The 22,459-nt window shown below is 39.6% G+C and overlaps 1 protein-coding gene across 1 annotated transcript in view; it reads left to right on the top strand.

Annotated features, from left to right (window-relative positions):
* Window positions 1–22,459, top strand: part of il1rapl2 (interleukin 1 receptor accessory protein-like 2) — a 447,173-nt gene that overhangs the window by 298,522 nt on the left and 126,192 nt on the right. The window contains exons 5-6 of the mRNA XM_030739324.1: window positions 20,383–20,569; window positions 20,659–20,812. Coding sequence (XP_030595184.1) covers window positions 20,383–20,569; window positions 20,659–20,812 — 341 coding nt within the window. The remainder of the gene's footprint in view (window positions 1–20,382; window positions 20,570–20,658; window positions 20,813–22,459) is intronic.

The following is a 22,459-nucleotide window of genomic DNA, read 5'->3' as shown; positions in this document are numbered from 1 at the left end:
ACAGAGTGGATTATAGAAGGTTTAGAAATGCAGAGGTAAACATCCCATTAACTCACCACCTTGTACTAGATAGTAGAACTAGTCAAAAGTTTGGATGCTCATTCATGTGAATGGGCGATCTTGAATGGTTCTGTATATGAATAAGAAACCTGTTTATATTAGTCTCTCTATCCTAATTTTTCTTTTACTCTGTACATTTAACCATTCATCTATAGCCCTCCTTTCTCTCAATAAACCATCCCTCCATTAATCTCTCTAAACCTTGTGCTTGTCAGCGGAGATAGATGTGTGTGATAAGATATCTATATCATCTTTAGTGAATTAACAAGCCGTGACAGAGACCGTCAAGGGGAAAACAGCGAGCCTTTCGATGAAACTTTTTTTGTTTTCCTTTCGGGTTTCTCTGTTGCTGCTCTGCCTCTATTGCTGTGATGTGCCGCAGTGCACTGTATATCCAGACTGGTGACAAATTAAAGCAAAAACCTGAACTCTTAATCCCCACAGTGAGGGGATCCTGTGGGTTGTGAAAATATGTTTTCGAATAGCAAATGTAACGGTGTTGTGCTTGTTGGCCCAGTTCATAGCAAAAGGGTGTCTTTTCTTTCCCAGACAATTCTCACTGGCATAATGTGATCTTCTCATGAGTTCACACAGGAACAGGTCCAAATACAAGATACAAGAAAAGAAAAATTCTGTGATGGGAAAAAAAATAAATAAATCTCTCGAACTACTTGTCCTGTCTTGTTTTAAAAAGGGAAAACTCTAAGTCGAATTCTCAAATACAAGATCACACTCTGTTGGCCTAAGGCAAAATAATTGGCATTCACACTCCACGGTGATCCTTTTTTATAACCTCTTCAAAGAGGCAGGCCTTCTTTAATTCATAGAATATGTCCTGAGCCTGCCCCGAGCTTTGCAGCTGGCTGCATTGCGTGTTTGTAGTTTTTGCTGAAGTGCCTAAAATTATTTTAGCAATTTATTAGATGAATGTGTGGAAACAATGTGACAGTGTGAATGATGCATCTTTTGTGAACTGTCACCTAAATGTGCTGCTTCCATGGTTTCAGTTTCATTGCTTAATTGTCAAGCTCACAGCTTCACTGCTGAGGTTCATTCTCACAGCTGCTGCGGAGAGAAAACGCCGCTGTTCAATAGCTCGTCATCAAACAGACAACAGACACACAAACTTAGTGATGACCTGCTGAACTGAGAGGAGGATTTATCAACGATAGACAGAGCTAAAAATAAAGGGATACTGAAAAAAACTGGAAAACCTCCTCTAATTGAATCAAAATGTTGCTGTATACATGATAACTGTGTTACTAGGCTTGCATATATAAATGTAAAAGGTTATGACATATCAGTATAAAAGGATTTGATATATTATTTCACAACTTTTTCTTTTCATTTACGTACAATAAATAAATGAATAATTACACCAGGCTGACCTCATTCTCCCTGAGTTTGAGCTTCAGGTTTGGTGTGTTGTTCTCTGCCACAAATAACAAGCCAATCAAATTTAATTACAAATGTCCTGAAATTAGTTCTTTTTTCCCCCCCCAGCTGTTTGACTGCTGGTTATACCATTCCAGCTTGTTCGAGGTTGTACAATTGCAAGAAAAATTTCAGTATTTCTGCATAAATATGGCCTAATAATTTAGTTTTCTGAAAACCCAGTTAAACAAGTTAAAGCAAACAAAGCTGCGAAAATGAGTTTCCTCCAGAGGGTGTCTGGGCTCTCCTTTAGTGATAGCGTGAAGAGCTCAGTCATTCAGAAAAGGCTCAGCGCAGAGCTGCCACTCCTCTACATCGAGAGGACCCAGGTAAGGCAGTCTGGGCATTTGACTAGGATGCCTCCTGGACACCTTCTAGGCGAGTGTTTCAAGCATGTCCAACTGGGAGGACACCCGAGGGCAGACCCAGGCTCTGAAACACCTCTTTGTCCCCCCAGAAGAGATGGAGGAAGTGGATGGGAAGAGGGAAGTCTGGGCATCTCTGCTTAGACGGCTTAAATGGATAAGTGACAGAAAATGGATGGATGAACGGGCAACCAGAAAATAATTCAATATTACATATCTGTCAGGGCAAAAAGGTATGTGAACCTGCTTTCTGCATCTGCTGCGACCATTAATAACTGCAGTTAAACTAAAAATGTCTGGTATGTGTTGCAGGAATTTTAGTCTAATGCACAGAACACTTTCAGCTCTGGGATGCATCACCTCCCACGAACTGCTTGTACTTCTATCATATTTCTTAAAACAGGCCCAAACCACTGATACTGCCACCACCATATTTACCTCCGCCAAGGAGGTTATGTTTTCGGTCGCGTTGGTTTGTTTGTCTGTCTGTTTGTTTGTTTGTCAGCAGGATTACTCCAAAAGTTATGAATGGATTTCGATGAAATTATGTGGAGTGGTTTGAAATGACAAGAGGAAGAAGTGATTAAATTTTGGCGGTGATCCGGATCACGATCTGGATCCAGGAATTTTTTTAAGGATTCTTCACTATTGCGGGATAAGGGGTTATTGTTGTCTGGGAAAGATGAAAAATTATTTCACAGTATTTAGATACACGTATTACAGCATCAGTGACCCTATGGCCTTGGCGGAGGTTTGCGATCTCTGAGTGCTTCTAGTTTAAATATAGGATGAGCTTCTCATGCTGGATTGCACCATAGTTTTTTTTTCCACCCAGAATTTCTCATTTAAAACAACAACAAAAAAGTTTCTCTTTGGTCTCACCCATCTAGAAAACAGTGTTCTGGTTTGTATTCGTGAGCTTTAGCAGATTATAGATAGACAGTAGTGTTCTTTGTGGAGACCAGTGGCTTTCTCTTTGCAGCACACATTGGCAGTCAGTATTCTCTTGGTGGATTTAGTAACATCCATTAGCCAAAAAAATGTAATTTATTTGGGTTCCTTTATGAATGCTCACAATATGACATACTTTGCTCTTGGAGTGATCTTTGTTGGATGACTTCTGCTCTAGAGGATATGAATTTCTTTCATTTGTACCTGTCAAAACTCTTTAGAATTCGTTCTCTGACCTTTTCCATCCTGAAGAGCATCAACAAATCTTTTTGTGAAGCCTCCAGAAATGTTACTTTGTCATGTCATAATTTAGTTCCCTAAACATATGGTTTGGAGTTACTCATCGCACAGACACTTTAATAGATCCCTATTCTTCACATCTAATTGTCATCACATACAATGGGAGAAATAATTATTTGACCCCCTGCTGAATTTGTAAGTTTGTTCATTTGCAAAGACATTAACATTCTCTAATTTTATGGTTTCATTTTAATGGAGAGAGACAGGATAGCAACCCCAAAATAAAGGCACATTACATAAAAGTTATAAATTGAATGTAATTGAGTGAAATAAGTATTTGATCCCCAAGCAAAACATGACTTGGTACTTGGTGGAGAAACCCTTGTTAGTGAGCACAGCAGTAAGATGTTTCTTGTAGTGGGTCACCAGGTTTGCACACATCTCAGGAGGGATTTTGGTTCACTCCTCTTTACAGAAACTCTCTGAATCCTTTAGGTTTCTTGGCTGCTGCTGCTCAGTAACTCAAAGCTACAGCTCACAGATTTCCTATAAGATTGAGGTGTGGAGACTGGCTAGGCCACTCCATGACCTTAATGTGCTTCTTCTTTAGCCAGTCCTTTGTTAACTTATTCATATGTTATGGGTCATTGTCATTCAGTAAAACTCATCCATGACCCATCTTCAGTGTTCTGGCTGAGGGAAGGAGGTTCTCATATAAGATTTTACAGCACATGGCCCTGTCTATTGGCCCCTCAGTGTGGTGAAGTTGTCCTCCACCCTTTGCAGAAAAACAGCCCCAAAGCATCATGTTTCCACCTCTGTGCTTGTCTGTGGGGATGGTGTTCTTTGGGTCATACGCAGCATTTCTCTTCCAAAAAACACGACAGGTTTCGTTGATTTTGGTTTCATCTGACCACAGCACTTCCTCCCAAACCTTCTCTGAATCATTTAGATGTTCACTGGCAAACTCAAGGTGGGCCTGTACACATGCCTTCTACAACAGGGGGACCTTGCAGGTGCTGCAAGATTTCAAGCCATTACAGCGTAGTGTGTTACCAACACTGTTCTTGGTGACTGTGGTCCTAACTGTCTTCAGATCACTAACATGATCTACATCTATGTAGTTCTGGGCTGATCCACCACCTTTCTCATGACCATCCCTACCCCATGAGGTAAGATCTTGCATGGACTTCCAGACTGAGGGCAGCTGGTCAATTTATATTTCTTCTATTTCCAAATAATTGCAACAACAGTTCTCATCTTTTCACCAAGCTTCTTGCTCATGATCTTTAGCCCACTACAGCCTTATGCTGGTCTACAATCTTGTCCCTGATGTTCTATGAAAGTTTGGAATGGAAACAACAGATTTTGTGTACAGGTGTCCTTTATATACATAACAAGTTGAGATCAGGAGTATCTGAGGTCTGGGCTTCTCTGCTTAGGCTGCTGCCCCCACGACCCGACCCCGGATAAGCAGAAGAAAATGGATGGATGGATGGATGGATGGATGGATGGATGGAATATGTTCATGAAATTTCCTGGATTTTTGGTTGATATTCTGTCTCTCTCCATTAAAACTAAGCTATCAAAAAAAAACTGTTAATTTCTTTGTAAGTGAGCAAACTTACAAACTCAGCAGGGGATCAAATAATTATTTCCCCCTCCGTCCATTCTCTGATCTGCTTACTTAGTTCAGGGTTGTGGGAAGCCCCAATTGTCTGAGGGCAAGAAGTGGGGTGCACCCAGGGCCAACACACAGAGGAAGATCATCATTCACATTTACAACTACTTGTGTCATCCTATTGACAGAAATTCTGATAAATTTCACACTTGAATTAATTACTATAACAGGTCATATTTATGCAAAAATATAGAAGAAGGTTCACAAACTTTATCCTGGGGTATAAAGGTTTACTGAAGCTCCTTTCAACACCCCATGCACTTCAGATGCTTCATGTCTGTCTTTTACCTGTTGATTTATAAACTACTGCAGATCCCTTGTGTGTGTTGTAGCGGGTGGGTTTGCATGAGCCACAATGAGGAGCGACCTAAAGACACTGTTAAAAAAAAAGTATAGGAGAACAAAAGTGGAGTGACATTCCTTCTCGGGAGACAGTAACTGGAAAATAGCATTGTCCAAGACATGACTTAGAAAAAGAGAGATGTGCACAGGGAGAAGGCAGAAGAAATGAAAGCAGGTGGGTGGGAAAGAAAAAGAGGGTAAAGACAGAGTCAAGGAGAAAGTAGTTAAATTGGAGGGGTGGGGAGAGAGGGCAAATACACGGAGAGAAAAACAGAGGAAGGTTGATAGAGGGAAGATGGAATTATACAGAGAGATGAGGGAGAGAGTTGGAAGAGATGGAGAAATGAGTAGAGGAGAAAAGAAAAGCAAAAATCCATTTTCTCTGCAGGTATAAGGACCTCAGTAGGGAGAGAGAGCATGCAGCGACTGCCCAAGACCCTCCATACGCACACTATGATTAGGACTATGGCACACACAAACACACAGTCACATACACATACACACAGACATCATGTAGAAAGAAATTGATACACCCAGCAATAGGTCTCACTTTACCTTTGTGGCTGTAACGCTGCAGGAAAGACATTGCAGCAAACCTCTATCCTGCAACACTCGGTTTTCTCTCATACTGAGACAGAAAAGAAATCAAGAAGTAGATGGAGACACACACACACACTTACACACAGATGAAGGTGAAGAATGAGAATGACAGAGGACAAAATGATGGAGAGGACGACTCCGAATGAACAAAATAAGTGTTAGATAGTGAACGAGGTAGCATGAGATGAAAGATTTCATGCCTCTGGCTTTGCCCATTCTTCACTTCAACACACCACATTAAATGGAAATGCAATGTGTTCTCTGGGAAAATGAGTAACTAGGCTGGTTGAAAAGCTGGCTGGCAGGCCTTTGAGGTAAAAAGTTTGTAAATTGTAGTTGGCTGGCTGAGCAGTTAGGCAGATGAGAGGTTGTTTCATTTGGTGACATCTTGGCAGGGTAGGACGATTGGCTAGGTAGGGTCATCAGTGGGTCGGCTGGTCGGCACAGTGACAGGCAGATTGCCTAGCTGGCATTTTAACCGAATGACTGACAAGTTTGGCCAGTGCTCTGAATTTCTGATTGCATTTCTGGTTGAATATTGGATTGGCTGTAGGGCCGCCTGGATTTGCTGACAACACGCTTGCTGTCTTTGGCTGTTACCTGTCTATCAGGCTGCTGATCAGACATTATTCAAAGTCCATGCTATAGGAGTAAACTCTCTGATGACCCATCAACTATTAGAACTGCTACTATTGCAGTGCTATGCATTGGTGATGATCAAACACAGAACTCATGTTTACTGCAGCTTGTGTACAACCACACAGAAAGCAAACAGTGGTTGCCCTTTAGAGTGAAGAGTGGGTATTGTGTGTGTTTTTTTTTTAAAAAGAGTTAATTTGCTATTTGTTACCTTATTTTGCATTTACATTCTAAAAGAAAAATAAACGCAAACCTCTTAGTATATTGTGACTATTTGCATATACATCCATTTTCAGCAAAGTGCTCACAGCATTGACGCTGATAACTTGGTTGCTGGTTATTTGTGTGTTTTTTGTCCATGTGATGCAAAATTTACACCAATGTGAAAAAAGGATCGGTTAATTGTTTAGCTGCTGACTATAGTACTCGTGCATCTTGGCCCATTTATAGGTGGGTGCTAGAAAACATGACGACAACAAAATATACCATGCATAATGGATGTTTTGTGATTATAAATTAGATGTGACAGTCATGGAATTAAAATGGTCTTATGCTTTCAGAAGTTTTGTTTTGTTTTTACCAAATTATCCATAAATGTGAACTGTAACTGTGCGGATGTCTACTGTCAAAACTCAGGCTGTATGCCGGCCTGGTGAAAATGTATGAGTTTGATACTGAAAAGAGGTTTCTCATATGAAATCTTGCAATACACACAACTGTATGTTCAAGTTCCCTGGACCACAGTTTGTGTGTTACTTTTTCACTAAGGAATGCTGTTAATTAAATCATACTTTCCTTGCCATGTGTGACTAGATATAAATATTGCAACATTAAATATTTCTGGACAGCAGATGAAATGTGAAACACAACACTGACATTTTAAGTTGTCAGTGAATATTTTATTCAAATCATATGAACATAATCTCAAGGAGACGGGGCTGAACTATCGAGACAAAAAAAAGGGCTCGTGTTGACATTTCTCCTGACAGACCGCTTTTTGTAGTCTGCAAAAAAATAAAAGAAACCCTCAGAGACGAGTTCAGGGCGAATAAGTGGGAACGCAATCTGTCTGATTTTAACAATGGAGCCCATGGCTGTAAACCCGTCTGCGGCCAAGTGCCTGTGTAAGTTTTCCTTAAACATGACAACTTTCTTTAACTCTTTAACAAACTTTAATTCATTAAGGTGGCAGATCAGTAAACACTAAAATGTGTAATTTTGGAAGGCAGAAGGTAATTTTGCCAACATTTTTTGACATATTTTTTTTTCCTGATGGCATAGCTAATGGGTGGTTGACTGCACAAAATAAATTGCTGTTTTTCCTGCTGAAATTTCACCACCATTACCCTATTTCACATTCCATCAACCACTTTCACCTATTTGCGGTTGCTGGTGAAGTCAAATAAAAGACCGGATTCTCATTTGCATTTTTTTTTTCCCTCTTTATGTGCACATCTCTCTGCCGCGCTCTCTCTCTCTCTCTCTCTCAGCTATTCCCCTGTGATAAGCTGAACCACCTGTCTCTCTTTGCATTAGAGGATAAAGCTTACACTCTATGGGCACACACACAAGAAACACACAAAGTTGTCACAAGGGTGTTTTCTAATGCCAGCCAAATGTTTAACCTTTCTCTTCATCAGATTACCAGACTCCAAGCAGGAGATAAAGACAGTGACTGGAAAGAGGAAGAAATAAAGACATGAAGAGAGAGAGAGGCAGAGAGGGAGAGGAAGTTAAAATGACAATGGCAGTAACAAAGTGAAACGGAGAGGAGTGGAGAGCGAAATAGGTGCAGAGAAGGGGAGAACGGACATTTGAAGTTTCTTTGGCAGGCCTCAGTGACTTGGCAGCCACTGAGTCGGCACCAGTCATTTGCCAATATGGGCTAACATGTGCCAGTGCATGCCATGTTGAGCCAATGCCTGCTGCCCCGGCCAGACTTTTGAAAAAAGTACAAGAAAAGAGGTAAAGCCTTGGTTTTGACACTTTGATGTTGAAGGGGCTTTAAGGTGCTCTGAAATACAGTGTGACTTGGTAGATATATGGAGGACGGGGCCAAGACGGGGTGAAAAGAAGGACAGAGGAGGAAGTGTGAAAACCAAGCCACTGTTCCAGTGTTGGAAACACAACTCTGTAAAGGAAAAGTTGAAGTCTGATCCTCACAGTTCTTGCCTGTGCGTCCTTCAAGAACTCTCAGACTATGAACTGCAAAGTCACACACTGAAATCATCATGCTCAGGCTTACTGAGCATGATTTCAGCCCCTGGAAGTAGAGCACTGTTATCTTAAGATAGTCCATGTGAATCAGCCTTTGTAGCCCACTGGTATTCTACATGTAAATTTCTTAAGCAAAGTAAAAAAGAAGTGCAATACGGGTCATGCCTCACCCATGTGACCACGCAGAATTGCCTGGCGCAAACTGCACATGAGGTGCAGGAAAAATGTGTATTGTTGTTTTGAGAGAGCGAGAGAAACTATAGTTGTATTTTTCCTGTGGAAGTGGTAGGCCTTTAAAAAAAAAAAAAATGACCTAATCACCCCCCCCAGATATGTACTGGAAAAGAAAATTTAAAATTTTCTTGCCTATTAGTGATGTTAAGGACAACTTGTCATTCATCTGCTGAAAGTGAATAAGAAGGCTTTAAGATAAAGTGAGTCACTGAGCTGTTTTGGGCTGGCTGCAGGCCTGGCTAAATAAAGGACAGTTGCGTGCATCGGCCCCTTCAGGTTGGCACTGGATATAAAATTTGAGGAACTCTAGCTAGTTTTGAGCTCCTGCAGGTTACTGAAGACAAAAGCTGAACGGTGTGGCACAACTGCATTACCATCAGCATGCAGTGTAGTGTTTTAAATGCAAAAAGTAATCTTAGACTTATGCATTACCTTGCCAGTTACATCAGCCTTTTATTTATGACTGACCTTAGCTGGGAGACAAGATAAAGCAAACATACTGTTTTAGCTTATGGAAGAAAAAAAAATAGTAGAATCAAATCTATGAGTCTTTGTTTCCGTTGTAATTCCCCAAAAGCCCAACATACTGTACTGCCCTGAGGCATCGGACAACCATCAGCTTGTTGATTTACTGGAGATATAAAAAGTCTTCCTCTATCCTAACATTTAACCCAGTCTAAATTAATACTGTAATTCACTGTCAAAGGTTGACGTTGCTGCAATTAAAGAGTCACAGTAAAGTTTGGTTTGTATTCAGTTAGTCAGCAAAAGTGAGTGTGTATCATGAAGGGTGCATTACCGCCACCTGTTGATCATTGAAAAAACTGTGAAGCAGTGTGAAGCACTAATAGAAGAAAAAAGTGCTTAAGTGTTAATTAAGCGAATTAACAGTTATGTTTTTTAAAAAAGAAAAGAGAGAGAAATATACATACTGCAGGAAATATATTACTGCAATGTTAACTCTAATGAAGTACATTTGAATAAAGCACAGAACACACACACACACACACACACACACACACACACACACACACAAATATAAGAACATGAATATGACCATGATCAGTCCATCACATGAATAATCATAAAATCAAATTTGCACAACAACCTCATTTTCTAAACATGCCTAGGGATAAATGGACTTAATTCTGCACACAAATAAAGTATATAAGCACACACACACACACTGAGTAGAGTCACCTTGGATAGGGCACTGCAGACACAGCTCAAACACACATTGGCTCTCATGCTGGGTCTGTAACACAAACTAATCCTCACACTATAGTAATTATAGTTGTAGTTTTTATTTCACCACTTATTTACAACCTACAGGAACTGCAGTGTTTTTTAAAAAAAAGTCGCTTCATCATTCTTTGCTAGTGTGCAAATGTTTTCCTTTCTGTTTGTTAGTGAACAGATTTGCTCAAATACATTTGTGGAATTTCTTAATTGTAGTGAGTTGGAACATGTGAATCTATAATCCAGCCCTGTTGTTACAGTAAACAGCACTGGTGAGAATGCAAAGTGTATGCAAAGATCTTCCACAGCCCCAAAGCTCAAGACTGATGTCATGAAATGAAATAATGCGTTGCAATCTGTTTTTTTAAGCTGTGTTGGTATTTCAGCTCACATTGGACTTGTGGTTATGATGGATTTTGTTAAATAAATCTGTGCTACAAAGGAAATCGAACATTGTGGAGTACAAAAAGTGTCAGTAAGATGTTTTTCACGGGTGAGTGCAAGTCCAAAAATCAACCAAGGAAAGTAAAAAACAAACAATTAAATTAAACATTGTAATCATGTGCCAGTGGTGCATGCTGTGTATAGAAACAATATAGTGATGATTAAAATCTGTTTATTTTTTTCTGATATAACTTTCTGATATGGGACAAAGGTAAGATTGTTGCTTATCAGTACTGACAGGTATTGATATGTGCTTCACAAGTAGGGACTGCTGACCTTTCATATCAAAGAATATTAGCACCAAAACATCCACACACACACACACACACACTAACACTGAAAGGACAGCATGAAAACCTCGTAGCTTTACTTAAACACACACAGGCGCGGTGCACACACAAGGCCAACATGGAACAAACACTGTGCAGAGTGATTGCCGCCTTGAACAATTTTTCTGTGTCAGTGAGCCGACACAGGCTACTGCGTGTCTCTCTGAGAGCATGTTTGTGTCTTCTGTTTAGCAAGTGTAATTATCAGAGTGAAATGAGTTTTTAATGAGGTTCCAGTTCATTTTGATGCATTGTAGATTTTTTTTTTAATCATAAAATGACTTAAAAGGACCTAAGGACTTGTAATCATTAAAACTGACTCACATTTGCATCCACTCTTATTAATGAAGAAGCTGTGAGTTAAAAATTGCAAATGTATTTTCATATAGGGTGTCATTATAAAAAAAAAAAAACTCATGCATTGAACAATTCCTGCACAGAAAATGTAAGCCCTCATTAAAATGCAGGTTCTTGTAATGTATGTATCCATATATAACCATGTGAATTCAGGTACCTGCATGCACAGAAATGCCTTCACACGTGTGTGTGTGTGTGCGTGTGTGTGTGTGTGTGTGTGTGTGTGTGTGTGTGTGTGTGTGTGTGTGTGTGTGTGTGTGTGTGTGTGTGTGTGTGTGTGTGTGTGTGTGTGTGTCTCAGCATGCAGCGGTGTCGATGCTTTCTCTCTCTCTGCCTGTTAGTTAGATTGATAGTCAAATTAATCTGCAGCTCCGTCCAGGTATAAACACGCTGCCTGCTGGCCAGGATACAGCCCCCTCTATTAGCTCCATAATTCAAAGCACCCTCCAGCAGCCTGCCCTGATCATAGGAGGGTAATTGCAGGAAGGGTGCGCCTGATTTATTGACGAGTTGGATATGGTGGATTACAATTTGATTTGGAGATTCATTAATGGCTCATTTAGCATTTTATGTAATTGGAATTTGTGTGTTTTTTGGGGGAGAGCGATCCACAACAATAACAAACACAAACTCCACACAAATATGAAATATTAGCAGTCAGCCAAAGTGCAGTGAGCCTGCAGTTGTAGAAGTGATGCTGCCTTGCTTGAGGACCCTTTAGAAGTGATTATGCACCCTCTGACAGATGTACGGCAGTCCCTTCAAATTAAGATCAGAGTGTAACAATAAAAAAAAAAAAATCATTCTAGCCTCAAAACATGTGCTGTCCCTCTGCCAGTATCATAGCCTCAGACCCATACATGCAACATGAACATCAAATCTTATCATAACTGTGCTGTGGTGGGAAAACTAACTCACTCAGTTAGAAAAAAAAAAAAAGCAGTACAGAATTCAGTGCATAATTTTGAATTTGTAAACTGTCATTTTTCATGCTGTAATACAGTCAGAAGTTGTTTTATTTGCAGCAGATTTGTCAGCTGTATTTCAAGTTGAAAGAAGCATTGGGCTCACACCTGGTATCTGTTTCAGCATGACAGCGCATTCCTCATTTGGTTTAATGCATGCACATAGGGAGTCATAAAAACACACATCCCCACATGTGCAAAAGTGAAATCCCATGTTTTATTCATAGCTGTCTACCAATCCAAATAAAGGCGACCAACTGTACACTTTTCTTTGCCATGATACAAAATAACAAGCCACACTCGGCAGACAATGAGTACACACACACACACACACACACACAAGCACTGTCTGTGTTTACCAGATTTGAGCTTAATGTAGGAACTTGCTGGTAACAAAAGTGTCATGAAAGTCAGCTAATCACATTAGATGCAAAACGGCAGCCACAAATCTTCCCTTTCACCTTTTAAATCTCTTTTTTCACCTCATTCATTGCCAATAAGACAGGAGGCAGCTTTGCTGGACAGATTTTACTGGCGTTAAATTGTCAAGTCAGGCCAAATTTATTTGTAAGGCATGTTTGCCAAAACAGGTTTGTTACAAAAGGCCTGCATGGAGCGGCAAAGGACACACATTTAGAAAATCACAAGCGAGAAAATGTAGTTAGAGGGACCTTTTTATGTGTTTTCTCATTTTCGGCCATATGCATGCTGTTGCAGTAGTGGCTCCATAGTGTAGTGGTTTACACACTCGCCTGACACGTGAAAGATTGTCCAGTTAAGTCCTGGGAGGAGACCCAAATCCCTTGGGGGTTGTATCAGGAAGGGCATCCGGTGTGAATATCTGCCAAGCCCACTGCGGGGCTGCTACTGTGGTGTCCCCTTGTGAGTAAGGGAGCAGCAGAAAGTAGCTTTTCATACATACTGTTACAGTATGTGGAGAATCCATGTTATAAAGAAAACCAAAGTTTCAAATAATGAGATCTGTGTATGTACATGTTTATTTTTGTTTGGTTTCAGATACTTTTTGTCTACCTTTGGTTCCATGTGTCACAGAGAGTGGATATCCCTCATATGAGCATCACAGGTACACAACTCTGGCTGTAACCACAGAAACCTTGAACACCTTTAAAGCTTTTGTTTGGTTTTGAGAGGGGAATAGGGAACCTTTTTTGGACAAAGCATGAACTTAGGAGCTGCACCAAGGCCCAGTGAGATAGATAATAAGGATTCTGAACTGTGAATTCAAGAATAAAATGTATGGCTTTGGAAATTAGCATCATAGGTCACCTTTAGTTTCACATCAGTTTCAACAAGACTAAAATTGTGGTTAAAAATTTACAATTTTTATTTTAAAATTTAAACACACTTAACTGCTGTATTTCTGAGAGTGATATAGGAATGTACTACATGCTGAACGTGAAGCTCATCACCCATGGATGGTATGTTAAATGTGGTGGAAGGGTCTGCTATCTGTGGAGCTCGAGGGTTGACCTTTTGCCCCATATCCACATATCAAAGTGTCTTTGGGTAAAACCATTCATGACAATGTGTGCGTATGAAAATGATGAGGATAAAATGATAAAGCAGTTTCTTGGTTTAGGTAGCCTGGAAATGGTGAAGAAACAGCAAAAAAAAAAAAAAACGGCATTCCCAAACATCAAACAGTTCCTTTAATTGCACTTCATCCTCATCCCGAGACTGCGCAGTGCAAACTTTACTAAAAACACGTCAAATTGATGAGAGATTTTGGTTTAGCTAATGCAGTGAACTGACCCTTTAAGCTAAGAGGTAATGCCTTTCTTTGTTTGGATAAAATAATCCTGTCAGCATCTTCAAGTCACACACTAAGACTTAAATACCTACAGACAGTGGCACGCCCAGGTGTAGTTAATATGTCAAAAACAAATTAGGCTGCCAACAGTGTGATCGTGCGTCCCAAAAATGATCCCGATAAACACCAGTGGTCTTATTGGCGCTTTGTGGACCTGCAAAGTGTGCACATCTCATAACAATGAAATGACCTGAGGCTATGAAATGCAAACATATCTCTAATAACATCTAGATGAACCTTAAATACCATCTCCTGGAATCTAATCTGTAGCACTATATTGCTTCTGTTATTCAGTATTTCAATTTTTTTTCTCTTTTCTGTGTCTTGAAGCAATTTTCATGTCTCCTTAATAAAGTCCACCAAAAACGGTCTCTTCTCAACTCATGACAGATATTCACATTAACGGCTATCATAAGGGCTCTCCCATTAACAGGAATTATTTAGTAATATTTAGTGTAAAAAATAAATCATTTCAGGAATTTTCTTACTGAGCTGTAGTGTGTCCTTTGCATTATATATCTACTGTAAAGGATATTAGATAGATAGATAGATAGATAGATAGATAGATAGATAGATAGATAGATAGATAGATAGATAGATAGATAGATAGATGGTTAATCTTCCCAAGGCATGACTATACATGTTTGGGAAGATATGCTATTATTTTATTGTTTTTGGCTCAGCCCCGTCCTTTATTCTGTTTCATTCACTTCTGCTTTAATTGGTCATTTCCTAGATTTCTTAAACAAAGGCCACAAACACATTTTAATTAGACGTGGTAAGTGTAAAATGAGGTTAGCCTGAATGTGTTGGATATTCATTTCATAGTGCAGTGCATGTGCTTCCAAATACAGCATATTCAGAGTTGGATATTACTTATTTGCCCTGCAGATAAATGGCAATGGAAAAAATGACTATCCCCTGAATATCTAATTTCCAACATCATGATAACTTCATAATTTTTGCTGCAATGACTTTTTCGTGGGTACAGCAAAACCAAAAACATGTGCAGCTCTGGCTTGTAGCACATTAAATAGTCGAGTGTCTTTAACTTCAGGGGCGTTTCACTAACAATGGAATTTAAATGTATTCACATAGCACCAGATATGAATACACACCCACACATGTACAAACAATTTGCATTCATAAGAGGTGCACAGCATGTGCTAAATGCTTCTGACACAGCATTTGCATCGCAGTCTAATTGAATCATCATGTTTACAGTGAGATATGCATAATGCATTCTTCTTTACATAGATGATGTTTTTAATAGGTTAGTGCCAGGCTTCCAGTTTTTGGACATTTTCTATCTTCTTTCAGAGGATGGGGGAGACTCTTTGACAAAGCCGAGAGAGAGAGAGAGAGCGGAGGGCAGCGCTGCATCAGTTTTCCCATTTCAGTTCATATCAAGCCAATATGCATTACTGGCATGAATGTATGGAATTAAATCATCAAAGTTACAAGATTAAAGACAGTTTTAGCATAAAATCCCTTTGTGCTTTGGAAAGTGTTTCTATATGCATCAATACATACAGCCTGTGGCTCTGACTCCTCAGCACGTGATGTAAGGATGGAACAGTTTTCTGAAGTGGCGTGAACAAGCGCATTGGCTTCTGCCTGGTGTTGGTCTGTAAAAAAGAAACCACAACTGCTGTCATGCGCTTTCTTCTTCAGGACATATAAACTAATTCAACTTACCTTCAACTGAAGAAGCTTTTTTTTTTTTTTTGAATAATTTAAAGCAGAGGTCAGACAAAGTCTAAAGTGTAAAATAGGATTAATACTCTGTGTTTTGGGATGAGCAGCTAAACATTCAGATTACATTAAACTGAAGGTAACAAACAATTCAGGTTCTTGAAGCACATTATTCACATACCTTTACCTCATAGGTGATGTGGGCGTACAATGTCCCATTATTACATATAAAGCAACGTTACCACTCAGCCTGATATTTCCTTGTTATATATTTACTGTCACTGTTACATATACTGTATATCACATATGTCAAGGAATGCTGAAATAGTTAAATGCTGTTGATACCAGCTGTACATGATATCTCAGTCAGTTCTTCCAGTGGCCATGCTACATGTAGAAATACTGTAGATGTTCTGCATGTCCTCGTTCGTAATGGGCCTTGGAGGAGAGGACAACGTGCCTAAGAATGATCAATTCACTTCAGTTCAATTCAGTTGCCTATTGCAGCGTAACTAGGGGGGGGGGGGGGGGGGGGGGGGGGGGGGGGGGTTCAGGGTCCAACCCTAACTATGAGTTTTATCAAAAAAGGAAAGTTTTAAGCCTAATCTTAAAAGAAGAGATGGTGTCTGTCTGTCAGATCCAAACTTGGAGCTGGTTCCACAGAAAAGATCAGATCACACACAGTGAAGACAAAAACCCGTTTTTACTCCATTAGACAGAAATCTTATTTCTGACCATTTCCAAAAAGGTCTAATAACGACTGAGTAAATGAAAGCCCAAGTAACAAAATGTGATAAATATATATATATATATATATATATATATATATATATATATATATATATATATATATATATATATATTTTTTTTTTTTTTTTTTTTTTTTTTCAGTTCTGGTGATTTTCCTTTGGCTCGTTGGGGAACATAAAAATGCCTCTGTGCAGGAATAATCTCGCTTCATCCACCCATCATCAGATTGCCTGGCTGATTCTCCATTTGCTGGATCATGCTTGACCTCTGGCAGCCTGCTTTGTGCACTACTAAACATCAAGATAATAAATTTACCCATATTTCTGTGTCAGGTTACTAGATTAAAAAGAGCAAATGCAGTGTTTTGTCAGTATTAAAAAATAATAATGAAAAGGACAGATTTTTAAATACTGTGAAGCACAGTGATTCTTAACTCAGTTTCTAATATATTTAATACATATTCTAATATATTTAAGTATATCTTTTCATGGGACAACACTGACAAAATGACACTTTGACACAATGAAAAGTAGTCTGTGTGCAGCTTATTTTACAGTCTTCATGTAGAGCAACAATTCATCTTTTAAGATCCTCAGAGAGTTCTTTGCCATGCGGTGCCATGTTGGAACTTTCAGTGACCAGTATGAGAGAGTGTGAGAGCTGTACTACAAAACACACCTGCTCCTTATGCACACCTGAGACCTAGTAACACTAACGAGTCACATGACATTTTGGAGGGGAAATGACAAGCAGTGCTCAATTTGGACATTTACGGGTGTAGTCTCTTAGGGGTGTACTCACTTTTGTTGCCGCTGGTTTAGACATTAATGGCTGTATATTGAGTTATTTTGAGGGAAGAATAAATTTACACTGTTATATAAGCTGCACACAGACTACTTTTCATTGTGTCAAAGTGTCATTTTGTCAGTGTTGTCCAATGAAAAGATATACTTAAATATCTGCAGAAATGTGAGGGTGTACTCACTTTTGTGATACACTGTAATATTAAAGTGAAAATAGATAGAAACAAATAAGAAGGGTTCATAAAAGCGAATTCTATGTGTATAAAAGAAAAAGACAGAGTGAAACAGAAAGTCAGAGAAGCGTATGGGATAAGGTAACTGAATCATTGGAGGAGAAAACAAGATGCTGCAGGCTGGAGACAGATTGATGAGGAGTAGAAAAAAAATGGAGGGATGGATGGATAAAAAGCTTTCCAGGTCTCTAGTTCAATGCTCAGTGGTCTTGGTTAGGTCAATGACAAAAATCCAGGGTCCCCTGAAAGATGCGTGCGCGCGCACATACACACCAACACACACACACACACACACATGCACACACACACACAGGGCATTGATGGGATAAGTGGTTTAGATCCACTTAGATGAGAGGTTGTGGTTAGGGGACAATGAGTGTGTGTGTGTGTGTGTGTGTGTGTGTGTGTGTGTGTGTGTGTGTGTGTGTGTGTGTGTGTGTGTGTGTGTGTGTGTGTGTTGGGGGGGTGCATGAGGGAGCAAGACTGAGAGATCAATGTGCTGTTTTGTGTCTGGAGGTGAACTTTGGAGAACACGCATAGCAAAGTCTGCACACACACACACACACACACACACACACACACAAACAATTACAATCACCTTGAGCAGACATTAAGACTTCAAATCCAAAATGATGTTGAAAGCACATTGCATCATACACGTGAAAACAAACTTCAAAGTTTGTTCGTTTTATTTCATTAGAAAATTTGGCTCAAGGACACACTGTCACACGTGGCATTATGACGGCAGTGTGTACTGTGAGCTGTAACCTCCAATGTCTTGCTAACTCAAATAACACCCATTTTATCAACACAGTCCATAGAGCCTACCTGTCTTCTAGGTAATTGCTTCAGCTCTGGTTTTGCACGTCTGCTGCAATAGGGAGCTGCATGCTAATTGCAGCAGGTGTGAAAAGACAGGGCAGGAGTAAACCTAACAGAGCTTCATGCCCGGGTTGAGAAACATTGTATTTGTGTTTAAAATCTATGAAGTGGGTGGCTTTTTATCCCTTTGAGGCAGAGCAGCAAGTTGTTGTGGTCCCTCTGGCTTCTATTACATTTCAGTTATTTCTAATGTCATCCTCTTCCTTCCCTTCCTCTTTCTTTTGTATCCCCCTGTCTCTAATATCATGTGTTCTCACCCTGTCTATTTCTACAGAGCCACTGTCTCTGCATTTTTGTCCTAAGCTCTGGTTAAAAGCCCAACAACTATCAAGCTCTTTATGTTAAATGCTGCACTATATACACTACATGCTAGCTGTTAATACCTCAGTCACACAGGCCTTAAGAGCTCCTGGCAACGGAAAAATGTGTAATCCCATACTGGTAGGTGAGAGGTTACAGGAGGTGGCTTACTGTCACTGGGTGACAGCAAGCAGTTACAAAAAGTTACAAAAAGAGGGTGTGTGACCAAAAACCTCTTTGTAATTGCGTTGCAGAGAGGTAGGGCACAACTTGTGAACATTCTCCATTTCCAGTTTGCATGGCATGCAGTTTGACAGGTTCATTATTGCTCGCTGTATTGAAGAGGCTTCCACTGGGATTTTTAGAGCATGTTCACAAAAAACAACTAGGGCGGTTTTTGAAAACCAAGACAAGTATCTACAAGATGCTAAATGTGAATAGCGTTCTGTGTGCTCACATTATAAGCAGCGTCTTTCGTGTGCTAATCAAAATGTAGCTTTAGCAAGGCTGCTCCCCAGTATTGTTGTCACAAAGATACAATTTAACATTTGCAGGGGTGTTCTGGATCTGAATAAAGTCTCTTGAAAAAAAAACTGCAAGCAGTAATTTTTGAGTCAACACTCAGCAGAACATTTGTATACAGTCATTGTCAGCTTTGTCTACTGTGCTTTGGCACTACATGGGCTATTTGATAATAAGTTTTTTAAAAAGTGTCTGGAATTCAAGCCCATTAGTCATATAATATGCCATGTCAGGTGAAGGAAATTCATCATCTTAATCATTAATCACAGGCTCTGGTCACCTTTCATACCTTACTGAAATATCTGCACAGAGAACCAAAAAATATCATTCTAAAAGAGACAAATCAGGGGCTTACTGCTACAGTTACAGGTGTAAATATTTGTCGTGTTGCTTGATATTAAATAATCAAGGCTTTAAACAATAATCCACTTGTGGGCTCTAAATGTGGCAGCTCTGTCTCTGCTCGTCTTCAATTCTTGACTGACGTGACTGTTTTCTTTAGCAGAAAGCTGACGCAGTTCGCTGGTTTTGTTCTTTGCTTGACAGTAGAAATTCAGTAATGACAAGGACTGATATGTTGTCTTCATTTGTTTCTGTTTGTCATTCAGTAACACCAAATACCACCATTTACTCTTTGTTGTCACAGACGAATCCTGACAGTTTAATCTAAAACTGGGATGAGGGCTGACTTTGGACAAAATATGTTATAAGCTATAATGGAGTGATGCCATTCTGGCTATATTATCTAAAATCTTTCCTTTAAAGAGCCTGATTTTGATTAAAGTGTATTTTATTTGTATGACACAACTCTCAACGACAGTTTTCTCAGCTCACTGTAAGACAGAAACCCAACAATTTCTGATGAGCAAGTGAATGGTGACGCTTTTCATGGCAGCTCCTTGATTGGTGTCAATGGAAAGCTGTGGTATCAAATGACCTATCATTTCACCAAACATAACCAGAACTGTGTCAAAGGGTCTAACCTGTAATCTCACCAAAAAAATAGCTACTAGACTCTTTGAGGACAAATGGTGGAATGACTCATGTCTCTGTTGTAGTTAGCTTTTGGTTGAAAAAAGAAATCAGCTGAAAACAAACCCACTCAGACTGATTTCATGGTGCTTGACATGCCTTAGAAATACAGACTGCATAAATGTGTTATTTTTGAGATGTCAACTGACCTCTTCTCTCAGCAACTCTGAGAAAGAAGTCTTTAAGGTATTTTGATTCAGAACACATTTTACCATGTTGTGTTTGTAATCTATTCAGGAACTCAACATACTGCATGAAAGTGTCCATGTCAATGACGGTGGAGGAGAGCGACGAGGGGAAATGCTTCAGTAGCAAAATCCGCTATCTGGAAAAAGCTGAGTTAACCCACAGCAAAATGATCAACTGTCCTGATATAGAAGACTATTTGGCTCCATATAAACAACCACAAATGACTTGGTACAAGGTATGGCACAAACACAAATAAAAAAAATAAATTATAAGTCACTTGTTGACTGTTGTAACTGAATCTATTCTGCTTATGTCTCCTTTTAGGAGTGTGAGCGGGTTGAATGGAGAAGCTCCGTCATTGTTAATACCACACATATCTGGATACCTGAGATAGAGGAAGGAGACAGCGGAAATTACACCTGTGAATTACAGTATGGATCCCGATTGGTGCGAAGGACAACGCAACTCAAAGTCACAGGTAGGAAACAATGCATGGCTGGAGATGGGGTGTGGTTCTAGAGATCGATCTGCAACCCACTGGCAACCTAGGGAAAAATGTGTATTCCTAACCAGTTGGCAAGTAGTTGCTGGAGGCTGCTGGTTGTCTCTGGATGAAATTGGTCACAAAGAGGCTGCTGCACCTAAAACTGATTGGTTTGCTAGCAGATTGCCTGCATTTTACATGGAACACCAAGAACTAACCACTGAACAAAGAGAAGCACAAACTAGAATTCTTTTCTATTCTACTCGAGCACTGAAAGAGTAGCATTAAATACAATATGTCTCATTCACACTAGCACCTTTTGTATACACCTAATTGCTTTCTATCTAGCAATCACACTCGAGTGAACACAGTTCAGTATCTTGCCCAAGGATACTTTGGCAAGCAGACTGGAGCAGCCAGGAATTGATCCACCAACCTTCCAATTAGTAGATGACCTGCTCCACATCCTGAGCTACAGTCATCCCTACAGAAAGATAACATGCATAAAAATTGCGGCTTACCCAGAAACCAACACGTTTGAAAAGGACCATTTCTGGTTTACTGATCACTTTTTCATGCAATGGTCCTGTTTACGCTTGATTTTGCGGGGGGAACAGAAAGCAAAATGGGGACCAGCGTGAACGTGAGGGGGAAGAAGAGGGAACAGAAAGCTCAAATGACAATTTTGGGATTCCTAGTAGCCCTTTAAAACCAGAGGATTTACACTTAGATATCATGAATTCAGCGTGTGCCAGAGCGCTGTATCTTTCCTCTGACAGGTTTGCAGAACTCCCACAAAAACCACCAACAACAAAACATACTCCATCCGCTTTACCATTTTCATTAGCATGTACAGCTATGGCATTTCTGTATCTAGCATAATATGTAGATACAAAAAATGACTCTCAATTTCTTTGTGGGTTAGTGCACATTTTAGCTACTTTCTGTAGTTACTATGGATTTCTTTCATACATATTATTATAATTGGGGTTATGAAGATTCTGTTGATGTATAGTGAGTTGAAATATTCCACAAGATGGTACGACAGCATGCAGAAATGTAAAGATATGGTCTGACGGACATTTTCTATTATAGGTCATAAAGGGTTAAACATAAAAATCCCAGGAGCCGTGAGAGACTTTGGAGAAAAAAAAAAAAAAACTACAGTTTGCAGCAAAATGATGTCATTTATTGTTATTCTTAGTTAGGAGCTTGCATTATAAATGTGATAGTTCATGCTGACAACGTAAAGACGGATATTCCAACATTGGAAATGCTGTTAGCAGCTGATCTGATCGATAAAACACCGGGATTATAATGTTTTTGTTGTGTGCGCTTTGTGATTTCTGCAAACCTGTATAAAGGTGATTTGTTGAGTATCTCCATGGTGTCGGGTGGAAGGAACACCAGACTGCAGCACATGAAAATGAAATGGCTTGAAAATTATGTGTATTGCAGATTTAATTGGGCCATTTCACTTAGTTGTGAGTTTGTTTCCTTGAGATTATTAAAAGCCCCCATTCTGGACAAAGTGCAAGTGGGAGTGAGAACATGAATAAACGAGGTGCAGCAGTTCAAATGGAATCAGCAGAAGACAAAAGGAATCTTTCAATTTGGATGCTTTCTGTAGAGAAAGCAGAA

Source organism: Archocentrus centrarchus, chromosome 10 (genome assembly GCF_007364275.1).
Source record: "Archocentrus centrarchus isolate MPI-CPG fArcCen1 chromosome 10, fArcCen1, whole genome shotgun sequence".
Taxonomy (NCBI): Eukaryota; Metazoa; Chordata; class Actinopteri; order Cichliformes; family Cichlidae; genus Archocentrus; species Archocentrus centrarchus.
Note: the sequence above shows the minus strand (reverse complement) of the source record. Positions and strands in the feature narration are given on the sequence as shown.